We start from the raw sequence: 19,953 nt of genomic DNA on the forward strand, positions 1-19,953 counted from the left end.
GCCATATTGTGTACGAGTTTGGCGGTGCAGCGACGGAGAAAGGAACATTTTGAAGATGGCGACGGGCGACAGGTGGCAGACCCGGGGGCTAGTACGAAGTGCTCCGCCGTGTCCGCACACAACAGCTAATGAAACAGGACCGGAGTGTGCTTCAATCTGCTAAGAGAGGTTAGTACGTACCTCAGAAGGACGCGGGGAGCGGAAGAGGTCGTGTGCACAGAGTACAGAGACAGAGAGAGAGCGACGTCGACAGAGGAGAAGGCAAGTGACAAGACTGTCCTTTGGAGCGCCTTCCTCGAAAACGGCGGACAGCTGATTCCCACGGGCTTGCAAATCGTTCTCAATGCTCCTCATTCGCTGCCAAGCTCAAATCATCTGCGGGAGGGAGACAAACATCATAAGAAAGCCGCATTGACGCCGTCGCGAGGGGCCGAGTCGTCGTGAATCCGTCTGAATCCTAAGCGCCTTAGTCTCAATCGCAGCCTCTCTGTCTGAATCGGGCGCGTTTTGACTGGGCATGAGTCTCAGTCCATGGCTCGTCTTCCCCGACATCCGTCTACGATGCATCCTGTCTCAAGCTCGAGCGCGGAGTTATCTCCGCTCAAGACGATAGAAGTAACGACGCATGCGGACATCAGCCGCTAAACCGGCAACATGGGAAAGAATCTGTCAGGTGCCCATGGTACACACAAATCCAAGCGCCCTACGGCCTTGAGGCTGCACGGTGCCGTCACCGTACTTTGAGTTCCCAGAGCCTGCAGATAATCACCCAAATACAGCGTTATGGCGTTTCTGTATGTATCCAGCTCTTGACGATCTGTTCTACACGTTCACCATCGACCACGATCGCAGGACCTGCTTTGAAGATCAAACCCACTACATCATCTTCAACACATCGCCATGCCTAGCACTTGGGATGTCATCAACATTGTGCTCGCGGTTCTCTCCCTCGTGAGCCTTCGCGGGTTGTTCAAGCTCTTCGCAAGTCGTCTTCCCCCAGGCCGTCTAAAAACCATCAATACCGAGCTTGCGGATATGCAAAACCTCTTAGTGAACCTCGAGCGCGAGAGATACCCTCACGGCGCAGCTATGTTACACCAATTCACTAGCCGTCTTAAACAGTGAGTACTCCGTTGTCGAACAGCAGCCAGATATTTGCTCACGGGGGACTGCTGCGACACTCCCGTGTAGGTTTAACGGGCGCGCAGCGAACTTATCGCTAGATGTGAGTCGATGGAAGGATAAAGGGCTCTTGGGGCGGTATGTGCACTGGGCGGAGTGGAGCGAGCTCTTGCATATCTGCAAGGAGTTGCAGGATGGCCTTGCAAACATGCGTGTCCACCTGCACCAGCTGCCTCCCCCATACTACACATCAGCCTACGCCGACTACTATGTGCAAGCGACGCCCTCCGACATCCTTCGTGACACCGCCGCCTACACAGACGATGTGCAGGCGACGTCCCCTTATACCGACGATGTGCTGGAAAAGCCCTCCGACGGCTCTTCTGACACCGCCTCTCCGGCCTATGTTGACCGTGACGTGCAGGTGACGCTCTTCGACGCCTCTTCTGACGCTGTAGCCTATACTGACGATGTGCAGGTGATACCATCCGAGACGTCTTCCGACGCCGTGAGCTATCGCGATGAGGAGCAGGTTCCAGTGATCCTCATCGACGTCGACGTCTCTTCTGGCACCACCGCCAATGCCGATGACGTGCATGAGACGCTCTCCAACGCCTCTCCAGACACTGCTGTCGCCGCCTCCTCGTCTTCCTCCACTCCTACCCTGGTCTCTTCTGATACCTACAACGGGCAGGCGACACCTGACACGGCTCTCAGCTCCTCCCCTACTACCCCAGACGTTTCTGACACTCTCGCCTATGCGAATGATGTGCAGATAACACTCGCCAACGCCTCTTCCGACACCGCCGCGTCCTCCTCCTCCACTGCCACTTTAGTCGAGTCTTCCACGTCGGCCCCGTCCAGCCCGCCTAAGACCTCGTCACCCCCCCTACCTGCTCCAGCTCCCGCTCAAATCACCGAACCCGCTGCCGTTCACGACAAGGTCGATGTGGTGCCGCGCACCCCCAGCCCGGTCCTCGAGGCGCCTGAACAGGTCATGCGCGAGACGATTCCCGCCGGGCAATCACACACATCGGCGCTGCAGGCGCACCCCGAGCAGAGCTCGATCACGAGCCGGCACGGCCACACGGCGAGGGACGACTCCGATTACGACACGGACAGCGAGGACAGCCTGGAAGGGTACGGCAGCGAGGTCGTAGGGTCGTTCCTCATGCCCGTGGGATCGGTGCCTAGTGATCTTGTCGGAGTTCATTGGCGTAAGCCCAAACATAAGAGGAGACCGAGAAACGCCAAGAAGAATTCATAGGTATTTACACGTCCGGTCCATCGAACGGCTTCGTCGGCTTGTAGAATGTACGTATCACATTGTATGCCGTTTATTCGTGCGTCTGCAGAGCTCCACGGAATGCGAGACACCGAGTCTTCCAATCTAGTACAATATATCCAGATGCTTGCGCGCGGCGTGCAAGGATCAGTCGGAATGCTACTGTGGATGTCCTACTGGAACAGTGTGGATCCGCGTCAACTGGTATGGCGGTCGATTCCGGGTAAGTAGCACGGTACACTGACGGTGAGGATCTTGCTCGTTGCGGGCTGGCCGAGCACTAAGCATCCCACCTGGGTCGTTGACAGTATCAGGAGAGAATATAACGGAAAATGGGAGCATCAGGATACGCGGTGACTGCGCCGAGTATGACTTGCGCGGGCTTGCACCCGTCTTCAAACTTGACCAGCGAGCGTGCGTTCCTCGACGCACAGGGCGCGACGGCGAGCGTAATGGGCGTATCGGAAGGTTGCGCATGCGAACGCGACGCGCCGTTTTGCTCGACATATTCCGCCTCCCGATGTCTACGATGAATTTCGATATCCTCGGTCCAGCTCGGACCGGTTGTTTGCCTACCCATGGCGCTGAAAATTACGCCGCGTGTAATCGACGACCAATCTACATGGGAAGAAACTTGTCAGGTGCCCGTGGTATACACAGATCCTAGCGCCCTACATACCTCGAGGCTGCCCAATGCCATCACCGTACCCTTGCTTCCCTACAGATAATCAACAGTCACCCAGTTCCCGCGCCATGTCCGTGTCGTCTTTCTATAGCTCTCGACAGTCTACCTGAACGCCCACCATCGCGTCGATCGCGCGCGCTTTGAGTGGACGCACCTCGCCACCTCGTCACCGCCATGCCCGACTCATTAGACATAACAGGATTCGTGATCTCGATCATATCGCTCGTAGGCCTCCACAAGCTAGGAGCTCTCGCCGCGAGCCGCCTCCCGCCAGGTCGCCTAAAAGCCATCAAGGCCGATCTCACAGAGATGCGCGAGCTCCTAGAGCACCTGGAGTGCGAGCGGTATCCCAGTGGCGCGGCCACGCTGCACCAGTTCCAGAGCAGCCTACAACAGTGAGTACGCGACCGTCGACCAGAAATCAACCAATCATTCACTGCGGCGCCGCGGCGATGCTCTTCTCCATAGGCTTAACACGCGCGCGGGGAACCTATCACTAGAGACGAGTAGATGGAAGGAACGAGGAGTCTTGCGCCGGTACGCGCATTGGGCGGAGTGCGGCGAGCTCATCCACGACTGCAGGGACCTGCAGGGCGACATCGCAGATCTGCGTGCACACCTGCACAAGCTGCCGCCCCGGGCACGGCACGCCTGGCACGCCCTCCAGGTGATGCCTTCCGAGGCCGGCTCTTCTTACACCGCGGCGGGTTCTCCCAATCCCACTATCGCCACCTCGGTCTCCTCCGCCTCCGCCTCTTCCACTGTTGCTTCCTCATCTCCCTCGCTGCCCGAGACTCCCTCTTCTTCGGTGTCGGACGCTGCTCCGACGCCCGTCAAATCCGGTGACACCACCGAACCCGCGGAATCCCCCGAACCCGCTCCCGCACCTGACAACTGGGGCAGGCGGATGCGTAGGAGGAGCATCTCGTCGGAGTCCACCGAGTCCACCGAGCCCCTCGAATCCACCGAACCTGCCCCCGCACACGACGGCAGCCACTGGATGAAGCGCACAGCGCGCACCACCATCCACACGCCCCCGGAAGAATACATCCCGGAGAGGCGGAGGGCGCTAGTGCCGGGTCGGTCCGACGTGCCCATTCTGCGCAACCGCGCTGCGAAGACGGCCGACCATGAGCCCGAGTAAGCAGACTCGTCGCTGTGCCCTGGACGTCCATGCCGCCTTGAGGGCGCGTGGAGAATATCGGGAGAAGAAGACGAAGACGCGGGTGGGAGGGAGATACAGCGGCCGTATGGTACCTCGGTACGCGTGCGCGAACCAACGCACGGCTGCTGAGAAGGTCGCCAAAGCATCCCAGTATCGGCGTCCAGCGCTGGAAGTCGGGGCGAAGCGGCGGCCGCGCCTCCACTGGGGATATGCTGTGTGATATCGGACAGCCCATTATGCTTGCCCTCCGCCTGCAGCCGTGCTTCGGTGCTTCGGTACCCATACTGTACAACACTCGGGTACGGATTGACCTCGTACAGTGGCGCGCGTACGTGTAGTTGGCGGTCGAAGAGCAGCCAGGCGAAACAGGAGGAGATCTTGCGTACCTTTCACGTGGCCCATCTCCGTCGATTCAGCCACGGAGGCCCCGCGCGACCAGTAGCATGAACGCGGATCACAGATGTAGAGAAACCACTCCATGTTCCTGCTGTACAATAACCTCAGCAAATACACAGCATAGGAGAACATACCCCGTACAGTCGTCGCTCAGCCGGGCGGCAACGACTCGACAGACGGACAGGGCCCGATCCGCGTGCTCGGCGGATGAGATGGACGGCCCTCAAACCGATGGGCGCACGTCGACCCGCCTCGTGGTCGGCCCCATGTCATCGTACGACCTGCTCGCCAAAAGACCCGAGGGCTGGCAGCCCACATAGATCGAGAACACGACGCGCGACTCACCAAACCAAATACGCAGCGAGAGTGTGACGGAGGGCGGACGCCTCTGCTCGTGGCGCTGCGAGCCTCCACGTCGGACAGACAGCCATACGCGTCCAGAGTCGGGGATGCCCGTCGAAGACGCGTTTTTCCAGGCGCTATTCGAGCTTTTTGCTGCTCCTGGCGGCATTGTGCGTGGGCTCCGTGGTCAAAGGGGCGGAGAGCAAGCACGGCGCTTTGGCGTGCTCGTCGTAGATCCCCGTGCACCACGCGCACGAGCGGTGGTCGATGGCTTGCACGGTGATGACCTATCCCTCGTTCAGCGGCATTTAAAAGTCACACACATCTAGAAGACAACGTACGAGTCACCGGTGATTGCAAGCGTGCGCCATAGAGTGCTCAGGCGCACTCCCCCCCTGTAGACAGCCGTGTGAGACATAGACCTCGGACAAAAACGCGACTACCCATACGTGTACTTGAGCGTCAGCCCTCCTGCTGTGTGTGCGTTGAGTACCCACAGCGACGAAAGGGCGGCGAGAGAGTACCATATCTCGTCACCCGCCGACCTGCCTGTCTCTTACGTTCAGAGAATATGCCATGTATCCCTTTGGCCCTGTCAAATGCTCGCGCGATATGTACTGTCCGCTAGTCTCATAGTTAGCTGTAAGGCCATATCAAAAAATACGGGAAATGCTCGCCTTGAGGAGACAGCGCATTCCAAGTTGGAGAAACGAGACCCAGGGCATGCGAGCGGCGAGACTCCATAGCCGAGGTACTCGCAAAGTTTCAGGAGTAGATAGACGTCCAGTAGGAGCCAGAACACCGCTGCCAGAGAGTCAACGGGAGAGCCATAGGCCATAGTCCGAGCAGCGAGAACCACAACCCAAGCCCCAGACACAAGACTCCTCGCACATAGCAATCCACATAAGCACCTCTCCCAGCCCAGAGCACTCACGCACAAGCAGATCCCAACCCCTCCCCAACAGTTCTCTAGCATCGCAACCGCGGCAGTCAAGAGAGAAAAGCCCCGGTTTCGCGCGGCAAGAAACGCGCACCTTCGTGGCGTGGGAACCGCGCCTCGCGTCCAGAACGCATCTGTGGCGTGGCCCGTGGCCAAACGCACCCTCGCTCTTTGTCTCTCTCCTCCTCCTCCCACCGCCATGTCCTCCTCCTCGTCCGCATCCTCTTCTGCGCTTCCAATGCTCGTCCCAGAGGCCACCGCCAAACCAGAGGCAAGCACAAATCCAGCGGCCAGCAACAACACAGCGGACACCACCAACCCAGCGGACAACAGCAAGCCCGCAAGCAAGCGCGTGCGCGCAGTACACACCCGCGCGCTCGTCGACTTCACAGACCCGCGCGAGCTCGCACAGGTCATGCTCGACGCCGTCACGGGTCAGTCCCCTCCTCTCTAGCCAGATCCCCCTTGTGCTACCCACTCACGAACTGCGCAGCGCACAAACACTTGTACGAAGACGCAGGGATCCTGCACGGGGACATCAACCCGAACACGATCGCGATCTTCGCCTTCCCCGACGGCGGCGGCGCGCGCTCGGTGGGCGGGCTGATTGACTGCGACGAGCCGCTGCGGAGGGTGAAGGTCTAGTGATTCAGAAGGCAAGAGGGTGGCGGAGGTGCGCGCGATTGGATATGCTGCAGGTACCCGTGTTTCGTCGTTTGCTGTGCATGCTCACGCAGATGTGCAGTGTACTATAGCTGCTATTGTTGTATGAATAGGGTTACTGGATGATCGGGAATGAAGGGCGTCTCAGGTTCGCCCTCGAGTGCGTACATTCCGCCCGCTGCGGAGGAAGCCCGGAGGTCCAGGTATGTACGAATCATCGTCCGCGCCGCTCCGATGTGCACTCGCAATCACGCTATCATCGCCGGGTCTTCGTCCATAGCACACCATATCCAATCCGCTCGTTTCCTCTCGAGAGCGTACATCGAGCTCTTCATTCGTATCCACGGGCACTTTGGCCGCATACAAGTACACACTTGAACATCCTCTCGTCTTCGCATTCTCAATGCTCCCAACGATACCCGCACGCCCACGGCGGCATCGCCCTCCTCTGCTGCGGGGGCGGTACCGGCCTATCCCTCACCTCCCCCACCTTCCTCGCCGTCTGAATCGAAATCGGGGCCTCCCAATAAATCATCGCGCCCGCCGTACGCCCCGGCTGGTCCCACGGCCGCGCGTCGCCCGGGTGGTCGAGGAGGACGATCGAGTTCGGGTTGATGTCCCCGTGCAGCTCGCCGTCGGCCTGCTCGTATATCTCCTTGTGACCTGCGCGCGCGAGTGAGCGTCAGTGTCAGTGGCACAACCGGAAGGGAGAGAGGGAGGGAGGGAGGGAGAGGACGGACCGATGAGGGCGCAGAGGACGGCCCAGACGAGCTCGCGGCCGTTCTTCATCTCGCTCAGCGCGCGCGGGGACACCGCCCGCACCCGGCTCGGACGCGTCATCGGCGGCGGCGGGGCAGCTTCTCCGTCTGTCTGAGTGTGATCGGGGCTAGGGCCTCCTGCGTCGGAGGCTGGCATGGCGGGGACAGGATCGGTAGGGGTAGCGGCAGGGGGATCGGCGGGGGACGGGTTCGTCATGGCAGCTCGGAGGCTGATCGCGCGCGCCCTTATATACGCGGAGAAGGACGATGGCTAGCCCAAGCGGGCGGTCAACGAGCGGCTGCTCTTACGCCCATTGTCCCGCGTCTCGCGTTAGCCAGGGAGCGTCAGCCACAGACGCGTCGCGGAGTTCCCACGCCCCCGTGCTGGCCTCGCGTGTCCGCCGCCGTCATCCGCTTTCTTGCTCGCTCACTCGCCTTTGCAGCTCTGCGTCCCCAGAGCTTCTCTCGATAGCCATGCGGGCTGGATGGACTCCTCCGCGACTAGTCAGGACACGTCCATCTGTCTTGCCAACGTAGTTCACATCTACAGGGACGGTCTAGCGCATCCCCCACGGCTCGCGCACCCCATTGTCCGTACGCGTGCGAGACGAGCCTCGCGAGCCTCACTGCGGTGTCCGGACGTGCGTCGCGTGTACACAGATCGTTCTGAAAGACACCCTCTGTGTAGCCGCACCCGGTGCTCGAAATTTCTTCAGCCACGTCCACTCTGTACTCGTCAGTAGTGTCACTGTATGCGTGATCGGGCCGTGCGAATGGCGCGTCTGCTCCCAAAGTGTTGTGGCTCGAAGTAGGCAGGATCGCGTTTGGTGAGTCGTTGTACTCTCTACCCATCTCTATATCTTGTTTCTGTCACCCAAGCTGAACGTTCGCAGACATTACACACCGTACACGCGTCTTGAACATCCCTCAGCTCCTTTTCCAGGCTGCTGACTGTATCAAAAGGCTCCACGTAGAATAGACAAGATCATACGACAATCTACAACCCAATAACGCGCATAAGCTCCCCACTAATTGGCGACTACAAAGTTCAAGATCTGCCCGCACACGGCCCGCATCACCACGTCCATCTTACACGACACCACACACCCCCTCCAATCCCTCCCTCGCGCGACGTCCATCAACTAGACGCATCACCCCGCGTCCCACGGCGGCATCACGTACTGGTACCGCGCGCTCTTCCACGCGGGCGGCGGCTGCGGCTTGTCCGGGTTGCCCACCAGACGCAGCGTCGCGAGCGAGATCGGCGGCTCCCAGTACACCATCGCGCCCGCGGAGGGGCCGTATGGCGAGTCCCACGGTGCGTCGTCTCCCTTTGTCTCCCCTTCCTTGTCCGACCCTTCCGCGCTTCCATGAGTCGAGTTAGGGGCGGGGCGAGGCGGGTGGTCGAAGATGAGGATCGAGTTCGGGTTGATGTCCCCGTGCAGCTCCTTCGCGGTCCCGTGCTCGTATATCTCCCTGTGCGCTGCATCCCTCACCCTGTCAGCATCCCTCTTACTTCTACAAATATCACGGAGAGAAAGGGACGGACCGTCGATGGCGCACGCGACGGACGCCATGAGCTCCTCCGCGCCGGAGATCGTGTCCAGGTTGCGCGCGTGCACGGCGCGCACGCGAGGCGCTTGCTTCTGAGGCTGCGCGGGTTCTGCGCGGGCGGGGCTGGGGTCTTGGGCGGTAGTCATGAGAATGTCGGTGTCGGCGGCGCTGGCTGTCGCAGGATCATTAACAGTGGATGGTCGAGACGCCATCGCAAACTCGGAGAGAAAGTGCAGTTGACAGAATGTGAAGCAGGGCCTTATATACCCACACCCCGGGCCTCCCAACAACCGCCATTGTCCCAGGTCCCCAGCACAAGCATCGGACAAAGGCCCACTCGCAGTCCCTCCTCCCGCCACGCAGCAAATCTCCGCGCAGCTAGAGGCTCAGCCCGCGCGCCCACGCTCATTTCCTCTGAGATATCACGCAGGGCGCGGCTGGCGAGAAGGGCAGACGACGCGTGCTATCGTGCATGGCCAGCAAAAGGTCCAAAGCGGGCTCCAGGAGATAGAGCAAGGAAGGGGAGGCGATTGTCCGCGCAGAGTCGTCAGCCACAGACGCGTCGCGCATTCCCACGCCACCATGGCCGTACTCATCGGGCGCTTCGGCCCCGATTCGATGTTCAAACGTTCATAACTTCATCGCTCTCTCGTTTTCACTCCACGACTTTGAAGAATGGGACGTCTACATGCAACGGACATCTTTCCTGAGGTCTGTACTACATGTCTGAGCCTCGAGGACTAGAGACATAACTGAAGAACGGACCCTCGCGGTTCCACATTCACCGGTACGCACAACTCTGCGCGCAACCAACTTGCCGGAGTGGAGATTCTCAAAGACTGCGTACAGTCCGAGGACAGACACTCTCAGGTGAGTCCGAGCAATCCAGTATAAGAATTCTCAGGCCAGTGATACTGATACCGATGTCGCAACCAGTTCTACGCCGTTTGTCTGTCGGAGAGTCTGGAGCCCTACTCATCGCTACTTCTTGCGATACGGCCGCCTCGATAGACCCGCCCCTCCCAGTCAAGACGTGTTCGATGCCCTTGCCGTGGTTTCTCCAAAGCTCGTTCGAGAAACGGGATATTCCCGCGGGATATAAGGCCGTTGCCATTTTCCCCCGCTGTCAAAGTTGTGCACGTTGACGCTGTCGCAGGGACTTGTCCGCCACCGATGGCCAGCCGAAGCCCCGCGAGTCCCGTAGAGACCCTCAAATTCACTCAACCAATGCACACCCTCGCGGGGCTATCAAGTACGTCTGCCTCTACTTCATAAGGGTATAGCAGCTCAGGACTTTGCACACAGATACCGCGTGCATCCATGGTGCGCAACGCGTCCGTCGTTGCACTTACGAGACAGTTCCTCCCCCGATACCAGTCCCGAGCACGTGTCGAATTTTGGGGTGCCTGTGTCAAAATCCCGGATCCAGCGGACTCGTGGTGGACGTACTCGTATCGCGTCAGGTAGGCTCTCAGGATGTGGACGACGTGGCCTCGAGTTGTACCGCCCTTTACGGCACTCGAATGGCGTTTACAGCGGCGCGCTTCCTTGCTCGTCAGCGTCAGTGCCGTACAGGACTGCATTTGAGGAGGCTGTATCGCAAGCGGGCGTCGTATCTGTCCGAAGAACCCGTTCAAAAATCGGTACGCTCCGCCGATTCTCGAGCTATTCTCTCCCACTCTCTGATTTATATACATGTGCGTTGTTAATTCGCATCGTGTCAGCCCAGCGCAGACGACGCTCCGAAACCGCGCCGTCGTAACGGACACCCCGCGAAGCTGGCAAGTTTGTTTCTTCTTTATGCATCTTACGAGTATACTGCTGGCGACTAATATGTTTGCGAGCAGACACGGCGTATATCCGTACTACGAAACGCATTTCACAACAAGCTAGCTCCCGTAACGCTGTGAATCTTCTTCCATCACTGGGTAGGGCGGGAGTCGGTTTACCGCCATCTCCGGTCCCGAGCTCCTGTCAGTTATCAAAGTGCCGATGTACTAGGATCTCCGAGCCCGGCGGCCCCGTGGTGGACGTCCTCTCCTTGCAGAGGCTCATCTCTGCGAATGTGGACGTACTAGTGGCGCTGTGTTGCGCTGCACTTTACGATATCGTAGTGAGCTACCTTCTAACAGACTGCGTGACCAAGCTTCTGGAACGGCTCTCTGGGCGCCCGGGGTGGACTTGTGGCAGCGTCGGAGGACACAGAAGGCCGCCCGAATATTCGATCGGTGACATCGTCCAGAATAGCTTGGATGGAGATGAGGCGTAAAGCGGTCAGGTAGGCTCTGAAGTTCTCGCCTTCAGGCGTCTCGTATTGCCTTTGTCGCGCTGATAACGTTCGTAGAAAGACCTGCAGGCGCCAATAGCGTGCATCTTGTGAGGCCGTTTAACGCTGTGGAAGAATAAATACAGGGCAAACCCGGGGTGTTCATGATTAACAGACCCCCCCTTCCATATGTGCCTTATTCTCAATACGTTCAAGATTCGTGACTTCGCGCCGCGCTCACCTATTCTGCAGTTGTGCAGCTCCGTATAAGCGCATCCTCTCTCTTCCACCGTCGACCACGCTCTCACCCTTTTGCCGCACCCATCATCCGCTCGAGAAACACTTCCCAACATGACGATGATGCTCGACATCGGAACCACCATCGCCATCTGGGCTTTGGCGCTGGCCCTGATCCCGCTCCCCGATGTCCTCATCGGATGGTTCTGCATGTTCTTTCCCCAGTTCAGGAGCCCCTCCACGCGGATGGGAGACCTCCACGACTCCATGGAGTCTACGCGCGAGCTGCTGTGTAGGAACAAGCCTGACTGGAACGACGAACTCGAAGGCGCCGCCGACCCGGGACCGCTACCAGATTTAGCCAGGGACGTAGAACTTGAAGTCGACCTCGGACCAGTACCCAAGCAAACCTCGAAAACGCGATGGAAGATGTGCGTGCCACTCAACTATTTTTAAGGCTCATATGATCGCACCGAATTGACGATCGGAACACATTTCAGTTTGAGACAGAACACCAACGACCTTGAAATTCTCGTCAAAGGCGGTGGCTGGGCGCGGTATTCTGTCAAACATCTGCGGTTCTGGAGATCGGACGTGAAGCGGCTTAACAAGGAGTTTGCGGACGTTACGAAGGAACTCGAAACTTTGAATCAAGACGTATTCGTATGCCTACAATTTCTTACTGTCTCGCGTCGTTTACCTGCTGATCGCGCTGCGGGTGTTTCTATGTAGACCCCTTTGGTGCCGATTCGCCACGATCACCGCAGTAAGCCGAAACAAAATGGCGTGCCTGCCTCGCAAGAGGGTCCAGAGTCAAGCCCACTTCTCGGCAGCACGACACTTGACGGACTACCTGCCGCTACCACGGGCACTTCATGGAGCATGGATTTCAAGAACGCACTATCGACATTATTTCAATTCTTCTGCAGAACCGCCTCTGCAAGCCGCGCTCCATCAGAGACACACCGTAACCCCCTAGCTGCACCATATCCGACAGATTCGGGCACACCCGCTGCATTACGGTACAGCCTATCGTCACCGAGTTTGAGGGGAAAATTAGCAACACCGCCAGCTGATGTAGAGCTTGGTGAGAAACGTTATCCCACACGATTTCACTCGACTTCCGGATGATCTAACCAGTCAGCAGGATCGCGACACTTGGACTCCAATGGCAGATCGGGTGCCAGTGAGACTCCCGTGTTCGACTTCCGACCAGTGCTGGGAAGGTCGGAGAATCATCGGTACGCCTTCGTGTTTTTGTTTGTCGCGCAGTGCTTCATAGTGGCATCGTTGCAGTGACAGCGTCGCGAGTTTTAATACCGATGTCATGCATAGTATACCGCCGGAGGGCCTCTGAGGCACACACAGGGGATGTATATGCGGTTGTCGCGCGAACTTACGTTCGTCGCCATGTCCCGGTACTGTCCTGTGCTCTATTTTCTTTGTTATCGAAGTATTGTATGGAGATTCGGATCGAGCGACATGTTACGAATTGGAAGCGTTGCACGAGCGCTATCGTTATCCACGCGAGATGAATAGCACAAGAGTCACCGTCATAGGTCAGTTTAAAAGTCGGTGTTGCCCTCCAAGAAGAGTCCTGCAGCCAGGCACTGGTTTACTGAGTTTCTCACGCCACCGCACCTGCACTTAGCGGGGCGACACGCCCTTACCAGCCGCCGTCATCTGAAGTCTTGCCATACCAAACCGTCGTCCTCCGCTCTCTCTCTGTACAAGCGCGACCCTACTTATCTTTCGAAGATCCTGCGGCTCCCAATGGGCGAGTTCACCTGATCGCTTTCCATACACGCGTAGCTTTCGCACTGCCACGCCGGTAGCATATTCACCGGCAGCATATTCAGGTCTGTCGGGATCTCCGAGTCGTCAGTCGTTGTCTAGCCGGGCGAGTGCATCGACGAGATGAGCTTCCATCTGTAGTGAGTATTACAAGTATCTTCGTGTATGCGCTGATGCGAGTTTCTCCCGCAGCGCTCATTCATTGTCGGCGGTAGCAAGTGCATTCGAACCGGCTATGGGTATAGTCCCGCCGCAGGCCTGGTCAGGGGTTATGGACAGTGCATGTATCCTCGATGGGAAACGCACCCCAAAAATGTGTCAAAGGTCGGCTGAACAATGACAGGATGTCGCCGTGTTCCAGTCCCAACGCTTGCCAGAGAGCCCGGGTCAAACACCTTCTGTGAGCCGCAAAAAAGGTGCGACCAACATGCTGGTTTCACTCGTTCCCTGATAACATGGGCACCGGTAACAAGAGTATGCGTCAGAGTGCGTTTTTCATCGAGAGCGGTGAGCCTTGCGTGTTCCGCTACGCTTCCACGATGCCAGCTTCTATTTCTGCTGACAATCTGACATGCTAATCTTCGTCTGAAACCGCCCACATCATGCTTCTGCCGTGGCACAGGAGCTGATCACATCTCACTAGCGAACATGTTCGGGTCCTATGACGTTCTTTGGTCGCCTGCAATGCAGTGCGATGTACTCCAGACCCTACCCCGAGCCGACACTGCGGTCCTCACCAGGTTGCTGAGGTCTTGGATTGCATCGCATGCGCCGCGCCGAACACCGGCAGTACGTTCAATCTGGATCTATGGGCTGGGTGCGTCCATGAATGTGAGAGTATATTCGCTCGTGTTGATAAGTGTACTAATTCTGTAACATAGATCCTGCGATACGCCGCAATATGAATAGCGCACGGCCTCTTTTATGAATATGCACCGCCGAAATAATTCTAGTACAAGTCCGTCAGGCCCGGGAATCACCGCCGAACGCTTTGACTGTCCGAGACAACGCTCTCTTATTCAATATGCTGCGACCAGAGTACTGGCGTTGATCGTGTCCCAGTGAGCGTACATTATATTTCGCCAATATCTCTCCGCTTCTTTTCAAGCCTCCATGATAGGCACCGGGCGAAGCAATGCGCAAGCGCTCGTCCTTCAGAAGCCGGCCTGGCTGACACCAGCTGCTGTCGATGCAGAACAGTCCCGCATACCGACTCGTTGCCTGCAACCTCATGGTCTATCACAAATGGGCGTCTTCATCGCAGCTGACCTCGCATCACCAGCGATCGCATCTTCGTCATACAATATCACAACACGGCATGTAAGGCAGTGTTTCGTTATAAGGTTCTTCTGACGAAATCCCTAAGTTCTGACCCAGCGTCCTCCCGCTCTTGGTCCGCCTCTATATAATCACTGTAGTAAGAGTACATCGGTGAGTTCGCTCTGCTACATATATTTCCTACGATCACTCAATCCGCCCCGTTCATATCAGGTTCTCATAATCTCTCATCAGGAGGGCGGCGTGCGGTACACGCGTTCCGAGTCTCGTCTGCGGCCTATATGACATCGACATGCTTGCATGTCGTCGCGATCGTCAAAATACAAAACAGTTTGACCACGGTTGCGACTAGCCTTCACATTTGCCTGCCCCGGGAGCAGCACTGAGGCTGTAAATATCGACGCACCGGTGTCGCGATGGCTCGTGACGCTTCCGCAATGGACAAAGTACGTGGTCGGAGCAGGCAGCGTGAACAAGGCAGCTGGGCGGCTGCTTGAGCGTTTGGGCAGAGCCGGCGCCGACGAAGGTATAGGCAGCTGCGCCTTCAAGAAAGGCACAGAACGCATCGCCTTACCAAGGCAGTTGCCGGACATCCCCATGTATATACTGACACTCGTAACTCCGTCCTCGAGGGAGCATCTCCTGCAACTCGAGACTTCACCTTCCGTTGGCGCCCTCCGTTGGACCAAGTCCGTCCCCTCAACACCTTTTGTCCCCTCACGCCCTCCCTCTCCCCCAAGTTTCTCTGCTGGACATACATGACGATACTGGACCTCACGACTACCCTCGCAATTTTGGGAGCGGCGCTCGCAGTAATTCCGCTTGCCGACGTTTTCATCAGATGGTTCTATATGCTCTAGTGGCCCGCATTGCGCAGCCCCGCCATACGCATGCAGGAGCTCCACGTCTCTCTCAAATCCACACGCCGGCTACTATACCAGAACTGGCCTAAATGGGATGCAGACATCGCTCCAGACGCGGAGTCTACTGTCCCTAACTGGCGTGCGGAATGGGAAGGGTTCGTGTCGTCTCTTTTCTTGGGTGATCACACATCACTGACCATGACTATCCCAGCATAGAGAAGGAGGCGAACGCTCTCGCAGTCCTCGTCAAGAAGGGTGGGTGGGGCCGGTACTCAGCGGCCCATCTGTGGTGCTGTGGGAAGCGCATGAAGCGGCTGGACCGCAAGTTCGCTTCCGTCACACGACGACTCGTTGCCTTCAACAAGCAAACCTTTGTACGCTGCAACTCGTTCTTTAGCTTACTGAGCTAGTGTACTGACCCAACCGCTCTGCTTTCAATACAGACTCGCCTAGACGCAAAGCTCGACCCTCAGAATCCAGATTGTACTTCGACGTCCAACAGAGGTTTACTCCCGAAGCTTCCTGAGAGGCCGTCGCCATCGCTGATGGAGGATCCGGAGCTCGGTCGTAAGCATGCAATGCACAGCCCAGATTCAGGATCTTCTAACTGAGTGATAGGGTTTGTGTGCGGGCCCCACTGATGGTGAATACTCTAAACGTCAACGCTTCTAGCATTAAACACGGATTTCAGGTACGGCTGCCTTCACCTGCTTCGCAGCACAGTTTCTCAATGCTGGGCCCCGCACCCGTGCAGTCACCGCGGCAGAATGCTCATTGCTTCGGCGACAATATGAGGCTTTTGAGCTTTACGGGATAATGTATGTGTGGTCGTATCGCCAGGTTTCATCTACGGCGGCGCTGATTCCTATGTATTATCCACTCTCATCGTATTTACGTATCGACTTTCTCTTCTATCGAGCCACGCTTCGACTTGAGCACACTCTATTTCAATCTAGATTTCATCAGATTTGTTTTTACGTCAGAGCCAGAGGCTAGTCCTCGAAAGCGACTCGCGGGTTCATGTCGGAGTGCACGCGAAAAGAGAGCCAATGTCACCAGAGATCGTGAGATACGATATCGAGATGCCTCTACGGCAATCTCCTCCATACCCTCTGACCTCCCTCCATTCCCCCACTGCCGCATTCTCTCCTTCCTCCTGTTGAGACCTTCAGATAACCCATGCCGCCGTATTCCAGCCCTTGAGGTTGTCGAACGGTGTGCTAGGGCCCTGAAGCGCGGTCTACAGGGTGGATTGACTGCGAAGAGTCTGGATGTAGCGCGGATAGGGGTATTCACGGCAACGCATCTCTTGCGCTCGTGAGCCACTCACTCGCTGTGCGTTCCTTGGCCTACGCCGGGATGAAAATGTCAATGAGTGGTTGTATCTGTCCCTCGACGGATTACCAGTACGACTGCCGAGAATCTGCTCCCGCCGTACGCCGGTGCTGCGCCATCTCCACTACCTACACGGTCCGCTCCGTATGCATACCGCCCAGAAGGACTCTTACCACCCCGTTCTATCGCATACCTGCCTTTCAGGTTATCAGACGATGTCATAACGGACTGCAGAGCCTTTCACGGGTTGGAATGATTTCAAGGAGTTTGGATGTAGCGTGTATAGGGGTACCGCACCGAGCTACGTCGCTGGCCGCTGGCCGCAAGACCCTCCTCTCTATGTCACTGTACGTTTATGGCTACGGCAGTGGTCTCTGTCCTATGGCGGTACGGCGTGCAATATGACCGTATCCGTTTTCCTACTAGGACCGAGTGCGCGCCGGGCGGGCTCGAGTGCACAACTGTGACTCGGCCATCGGTGTGCTCATTCAAACCTCCACATCACATATGCGGATCGTTACACGATGGAACACTGCGGACTGGTCCTCTGGGACCTGACTGCGTGGCGGTGGCTTTCATGTGCGCAGAGAACTGCGCCGCCATCCCTCCCTTGTCGGATTTTCCCGGATGGGTTTGACGACGAGGGCGCGCAGCTGGTACCCTATGCCCATCGCACTGTCTTGGTAGTAGTCCTGAGATGGGACATGTGCTCTCTGGGGCCTGGGCGAGTTATGTCATGACATGCGGGAGCGTGTCGTGGCTCCTGGGGTTTTTACAATTTTTACCCAGGTTTTAGCCCAGGTAATGTCGGCCTTCCGAGGTTTAACGACGCCTGCTTGTTCTCGCAAGGGAATAAAAGCCACAGATTGAGCTGGTTCTAATCAACAGACTATGGATGGACAGTTAACGAAGGCGTCGGGAGAGACTGGGACAAGGTGCAACGTTGGAGTAGCGACCCGAGGACGTCGAATTTCGTACGAACAGTAGGGTACAATAGTTACCTAGTATGTGTAGCATTGTAACTCCGACTGTTTGGAGGATGTACGGGATGCACTGACGACGAAATAAACCTCACTCACTCACTCACTCACTCCCCCGCTTCCTCTCCTCGCAAACCCGGTTCCGACAGGCATCACGCCTGTACACAGCAGCTCCATAAGTCCGTCGAGCATCCCATTCAACGTACGTCCATCCGGCGCAACACGTCGAACCGGTCTCCGTAACGCTGCAGCTCCAGCTCGTACACGACGCCAGTGCTAGCGGAAAGTTGGACCGTATTCGGGGCGATGACGGGGTCGATCGCAAAAAGGACCCTGCCGGAGATACTGTCAGCGGTCGCCAGCCTCCAGGCCACCAGGCCAGTGGATTCGAAGCAGGCACACATGGAGACGCCCGCGATGGTGCGCTCAAGCTGCGTGTAAGTAGTATCAGACATCAGCAGGCTGCCGCATGTTACGGAGGCATGTCATGCTACCATTGAAGGTTCGGCACGGACATCCCGAGGAAGAATCACTCAATCCGACAGGATATATTGCGAATTCCAGCGCCCGAAGTATGCGCGAGACCCACGCCGTACGGGTGCACGGCGGGAACCCACACCGGAGGCGGACAGATGATGTGCGCACCGCAACGATCAACATCTACCCCACGCCGGGCTACAGTATAGTCCGCAGTGAGAACTCAAACATCGCTCCGTCATACAGCATACCAGTCCTCTGTAGCCGGCGACCCACCCCATCGCGCAGTTGTTCCGAACGCTTTGGCTCTGTGCGCACCGACCACACCTGCCACGACCATACTATCTAAGAGCTTGTCGTACCTCTTAAAGATCGTAAGCGACGCAGGAATTCTGGGAGATGTTGCAGGTACGTACGCGCGCGCAGCTGAAGCACTTCGTGATCAAACACCGAAGATGAGCGATGATCTAGCGCGCGAACGCACCTCAACATCGGCCATTTGGCGGACCACGCTACTCGCGTCCCTCCTCCAACCGTCTAGCCGACCCCAAAAGGCTCTGCATCTCGTCCACCTCGCGGCGCAGTAGCCACGCTCGTCTCCATCCAAACGCGGGTCTGGGCGCACGAGTGAATAGAACGGACAGCCTCCACATGCAGTCCGGAAGTCGGCACAACCATCTCCGCTGCCTGTAAACACCCCGACGTCTGCGAAGATACAATGTGAGGCTCGTTGGCGCGTGGAAGGAAAAGGCGTGAGCGTTCATACCGGACGTGCTCATTTGAGACGAGGTGCGTCGAGCCCAGGAGGGTGTCGCCTGCATCTTCCGCGGAAGAACGTCCCGCAGGACGAAGCCTGAGTGAGAAGCAAAGAATCACATTGATCCGTGCTGCGGGCGTACACATGATGCCTGTGCTTGGGGAAAGGTGGAGCGGGTGATTCATCAGCGGTCGGGATGATCAAGCTGAACGGACGTAGTGTAGGGCGCGTGGCATATGGGCCAACAACGGGATGTTTTCATATGGGCGTGGGCAGGAGGATCCCACGACGATGAAGGCATGACGGGTCTGACCTGGCGAAGGTGTGCATCAAGAAGCTGATAGGCCACACACTGCAGGGACCTGTGTTCAATAATCGACTGAATAGGCCGTAGTCCACATCGTACGCAGGGTTGGGAGCAGTATCGTAGCATAGGCAGCCAATTTAGACGTCGTTCGAGTGTCCGGTGTGCTGAATGTGATCTACAGGAGCCAGAAATCCACGTCGAATCAGAGTTGCAGTTGGTCCAAGTTAATCGGCCGCAGTCAAGGAACAGCCCAAGATGATATCGACGTGCATGCTCCTCGGTGTGATTGATGCGCCCGGCACAGATTTAGACAGGAGGTTCACGGATGGTGGCCTAAGTAAAGAAATTGAACATGACTTACAGAGGCCCGAGTACAGCCCACCCGTGTTTAACGGCGTCACGACGGGCTACTATGGGTGTGCTCGTAATAACATTATGCTGTTGAGCACGAAGGCGAGTATGCCGAATGTCTAAAGCTGCGCAGATTGAAAAATAACGATACACAAGCTCTTGAACTCACTAAGATCTGCCTTGCATCTCGTGTTTTGAGATTGTGCAGTCGGGTGGCTTGCCGTTCCACCTCTCGTGCCATCCGAGTCGCGATAGTCGCGTCCTACTTCGTAAAATGCGAGTTCACAAGAAAACCAGCAACCCAGCGGAGCGTCGAGAGAATCGTAGCGTCGTAGCGTTGTAGTCTAGCGTCGCCACAGATGTGGCATAAAGAGAGAAAGAGCAGACGAGAGTGAATC

The 19,953-nt window shown here is 57.3% G+C and overlaps 7 protein-coding genes across 7 annotated transcripts; 5 read left to right on the forward strand and 2 right to left on the reverse strand.

Annotated features, from left to right (window-relative positions):
• Positions 1-900: 900 nt before the first annotated feature.
• On the forward strand, positions 901-2,389 carry TRAVEDRAFT_24666 (uncharacterized protein; the record flags this gene model as incomplete). Its single annotated transcript, XM_008046792.1, has 3 exons — positions 901-1,121; positions 1,192-1,546; positions 1,601-2,389. The coding sequence occupies 3 exons, from the start codon at positions 901-903 to the stop codon at positions 2,387-2,389; spliced, it is 1,365 nt and encodes a 454-aa protein (XP_008044983.1).
• An 877-nt stretch (positions 2,390-3,266) lies between these two features.
• TRAVEDRAFT_53909 (uncharacterized protein) lies at positions 3,267-4,236 on the forward strand (the record flags this gene model as incomplete). Its single annotated transcript, XM_008046849.1, has 2 exons — positions 3,267-3,487; positions 3,561-4,236. 2 exons carry the CDS (start codon positions 3,267-3,269, stop codon positions 4,234-4,236), a joined length of 897 nt encoding a protein of 298 aa, XP_008045040.1.
• A 1,898-nt stretch (positions 4,237-6,134) lies between these two features.
• On the forward strand, positions 6,135-6,580 carry TRAVEDRAFT_24668 (uncharacterized protein; the record flags this gene model as incomplete). Its single annotated transcript, XM_008046793.1, has 2 exons — positions 6,135-6,369; positions 6,429-6,580. 2 exons carry the CDS (start codon positions 6,135-6,137, stop codon positions 6,578-6,580), a joined length of 387 nt encoding a protein of 128 aa, XP_008044984.1.
• Positions 6,581-6,998: 418 nt separating this feature from the next.
• On the reverse strand, positions 6,999-7,573 carry TRAVEDRAFT_53911 (uncharacterized protein; the record flags this gene model as incomplete). Its single annotated transcript, XM_008046850.1, has 2 exons — positions 6,999-7,261; positions 7,339-7,573. The coding sequence occupies 2 exons, from the start codon at positions 7,571-7,573 to the stop codon at positions 6,999-7,001; spliced, it is 498 nt and encodes a 165-aa protein (XP_008045041.1).
• A 934-nt stretch (positions 7,574-8,507) lies between these two features.
• Positions 8,508-9,122, reverse strand: TRAVEDRAFT_53912 (uncharacterized protein; the record flags this gene model as incomplete). The annotated part of the gene is made up of 2 exons (XM_008046851.1): positions 8,508-8,839; positions 8,906-9,122. The coding sequence occupies 2 exons, from the start codon at positions 9,120-9,122 to the stop codon at positions 8,508-8,510; spliced, it is 549 nt and encodes a 182-aa protein (XP_008045042.1).
• Positions 9,123-11,527: 2,405 nt separating this feature from the next.
• Positions 11,528-12,770, forward strand: TRAVEDRAFT_24671 (uncharacterized protein; the record flags this gene model as incomplete). Its single annotated transcript, XM_008046794.1, has 5 exons — positions 11,528-11,844; positions 11,914-12,076; positions 12,146-12,500; positions 12,561-12,654; positions 12,710-12,770. The coding sequence occupies 5 exons, from the start codon at positions 11,528-11,530 to the stop codon at positions 12,768-12,770; spliced, it is 990 nt and encodes a 329-aa protein (XP_008044985.1).
• Positions 12,771-14,901: 2,131 nt separating this feature from the next.
• On the forward strand, positions 14,902-15,959 carry TRAVEDRAFT_24672 (uncharacterized protein; the record flags this gene model as incomplete). The annotated part of the gene is made up of 4 exons (XM_008046795.1): positions 14,902-14,931; positions 15,346-15,503; positions 15,560-15,722; positions 15,792-15,959. 4 exons carry the CDS (start codon positions 14,902-14,904, stop codon positions 15,957-15,959), a joined length of 519 nt encoding a protein of 172 aa, XP_008044986.1.
• Positions 15,960-19,953: the final 3,994 nt, after the last annotated feature.

The sequence above is a fragment of the Trametes versicolor genome (genome assembly GCF_000271585.1).
Source record: "Trametes versicolor FP-101664 SS1 unplaced genomic scaffold TRAVEscaffold_15, whole genome shotgun sequence".
Taxonomy (NCBI): domain Eukaryota; kingdom Fungi; phylum Basidiomycota; class Agaricomycetes; order Polyporales; family Polyporaceae; genus Trametes; species Trametes versicolor.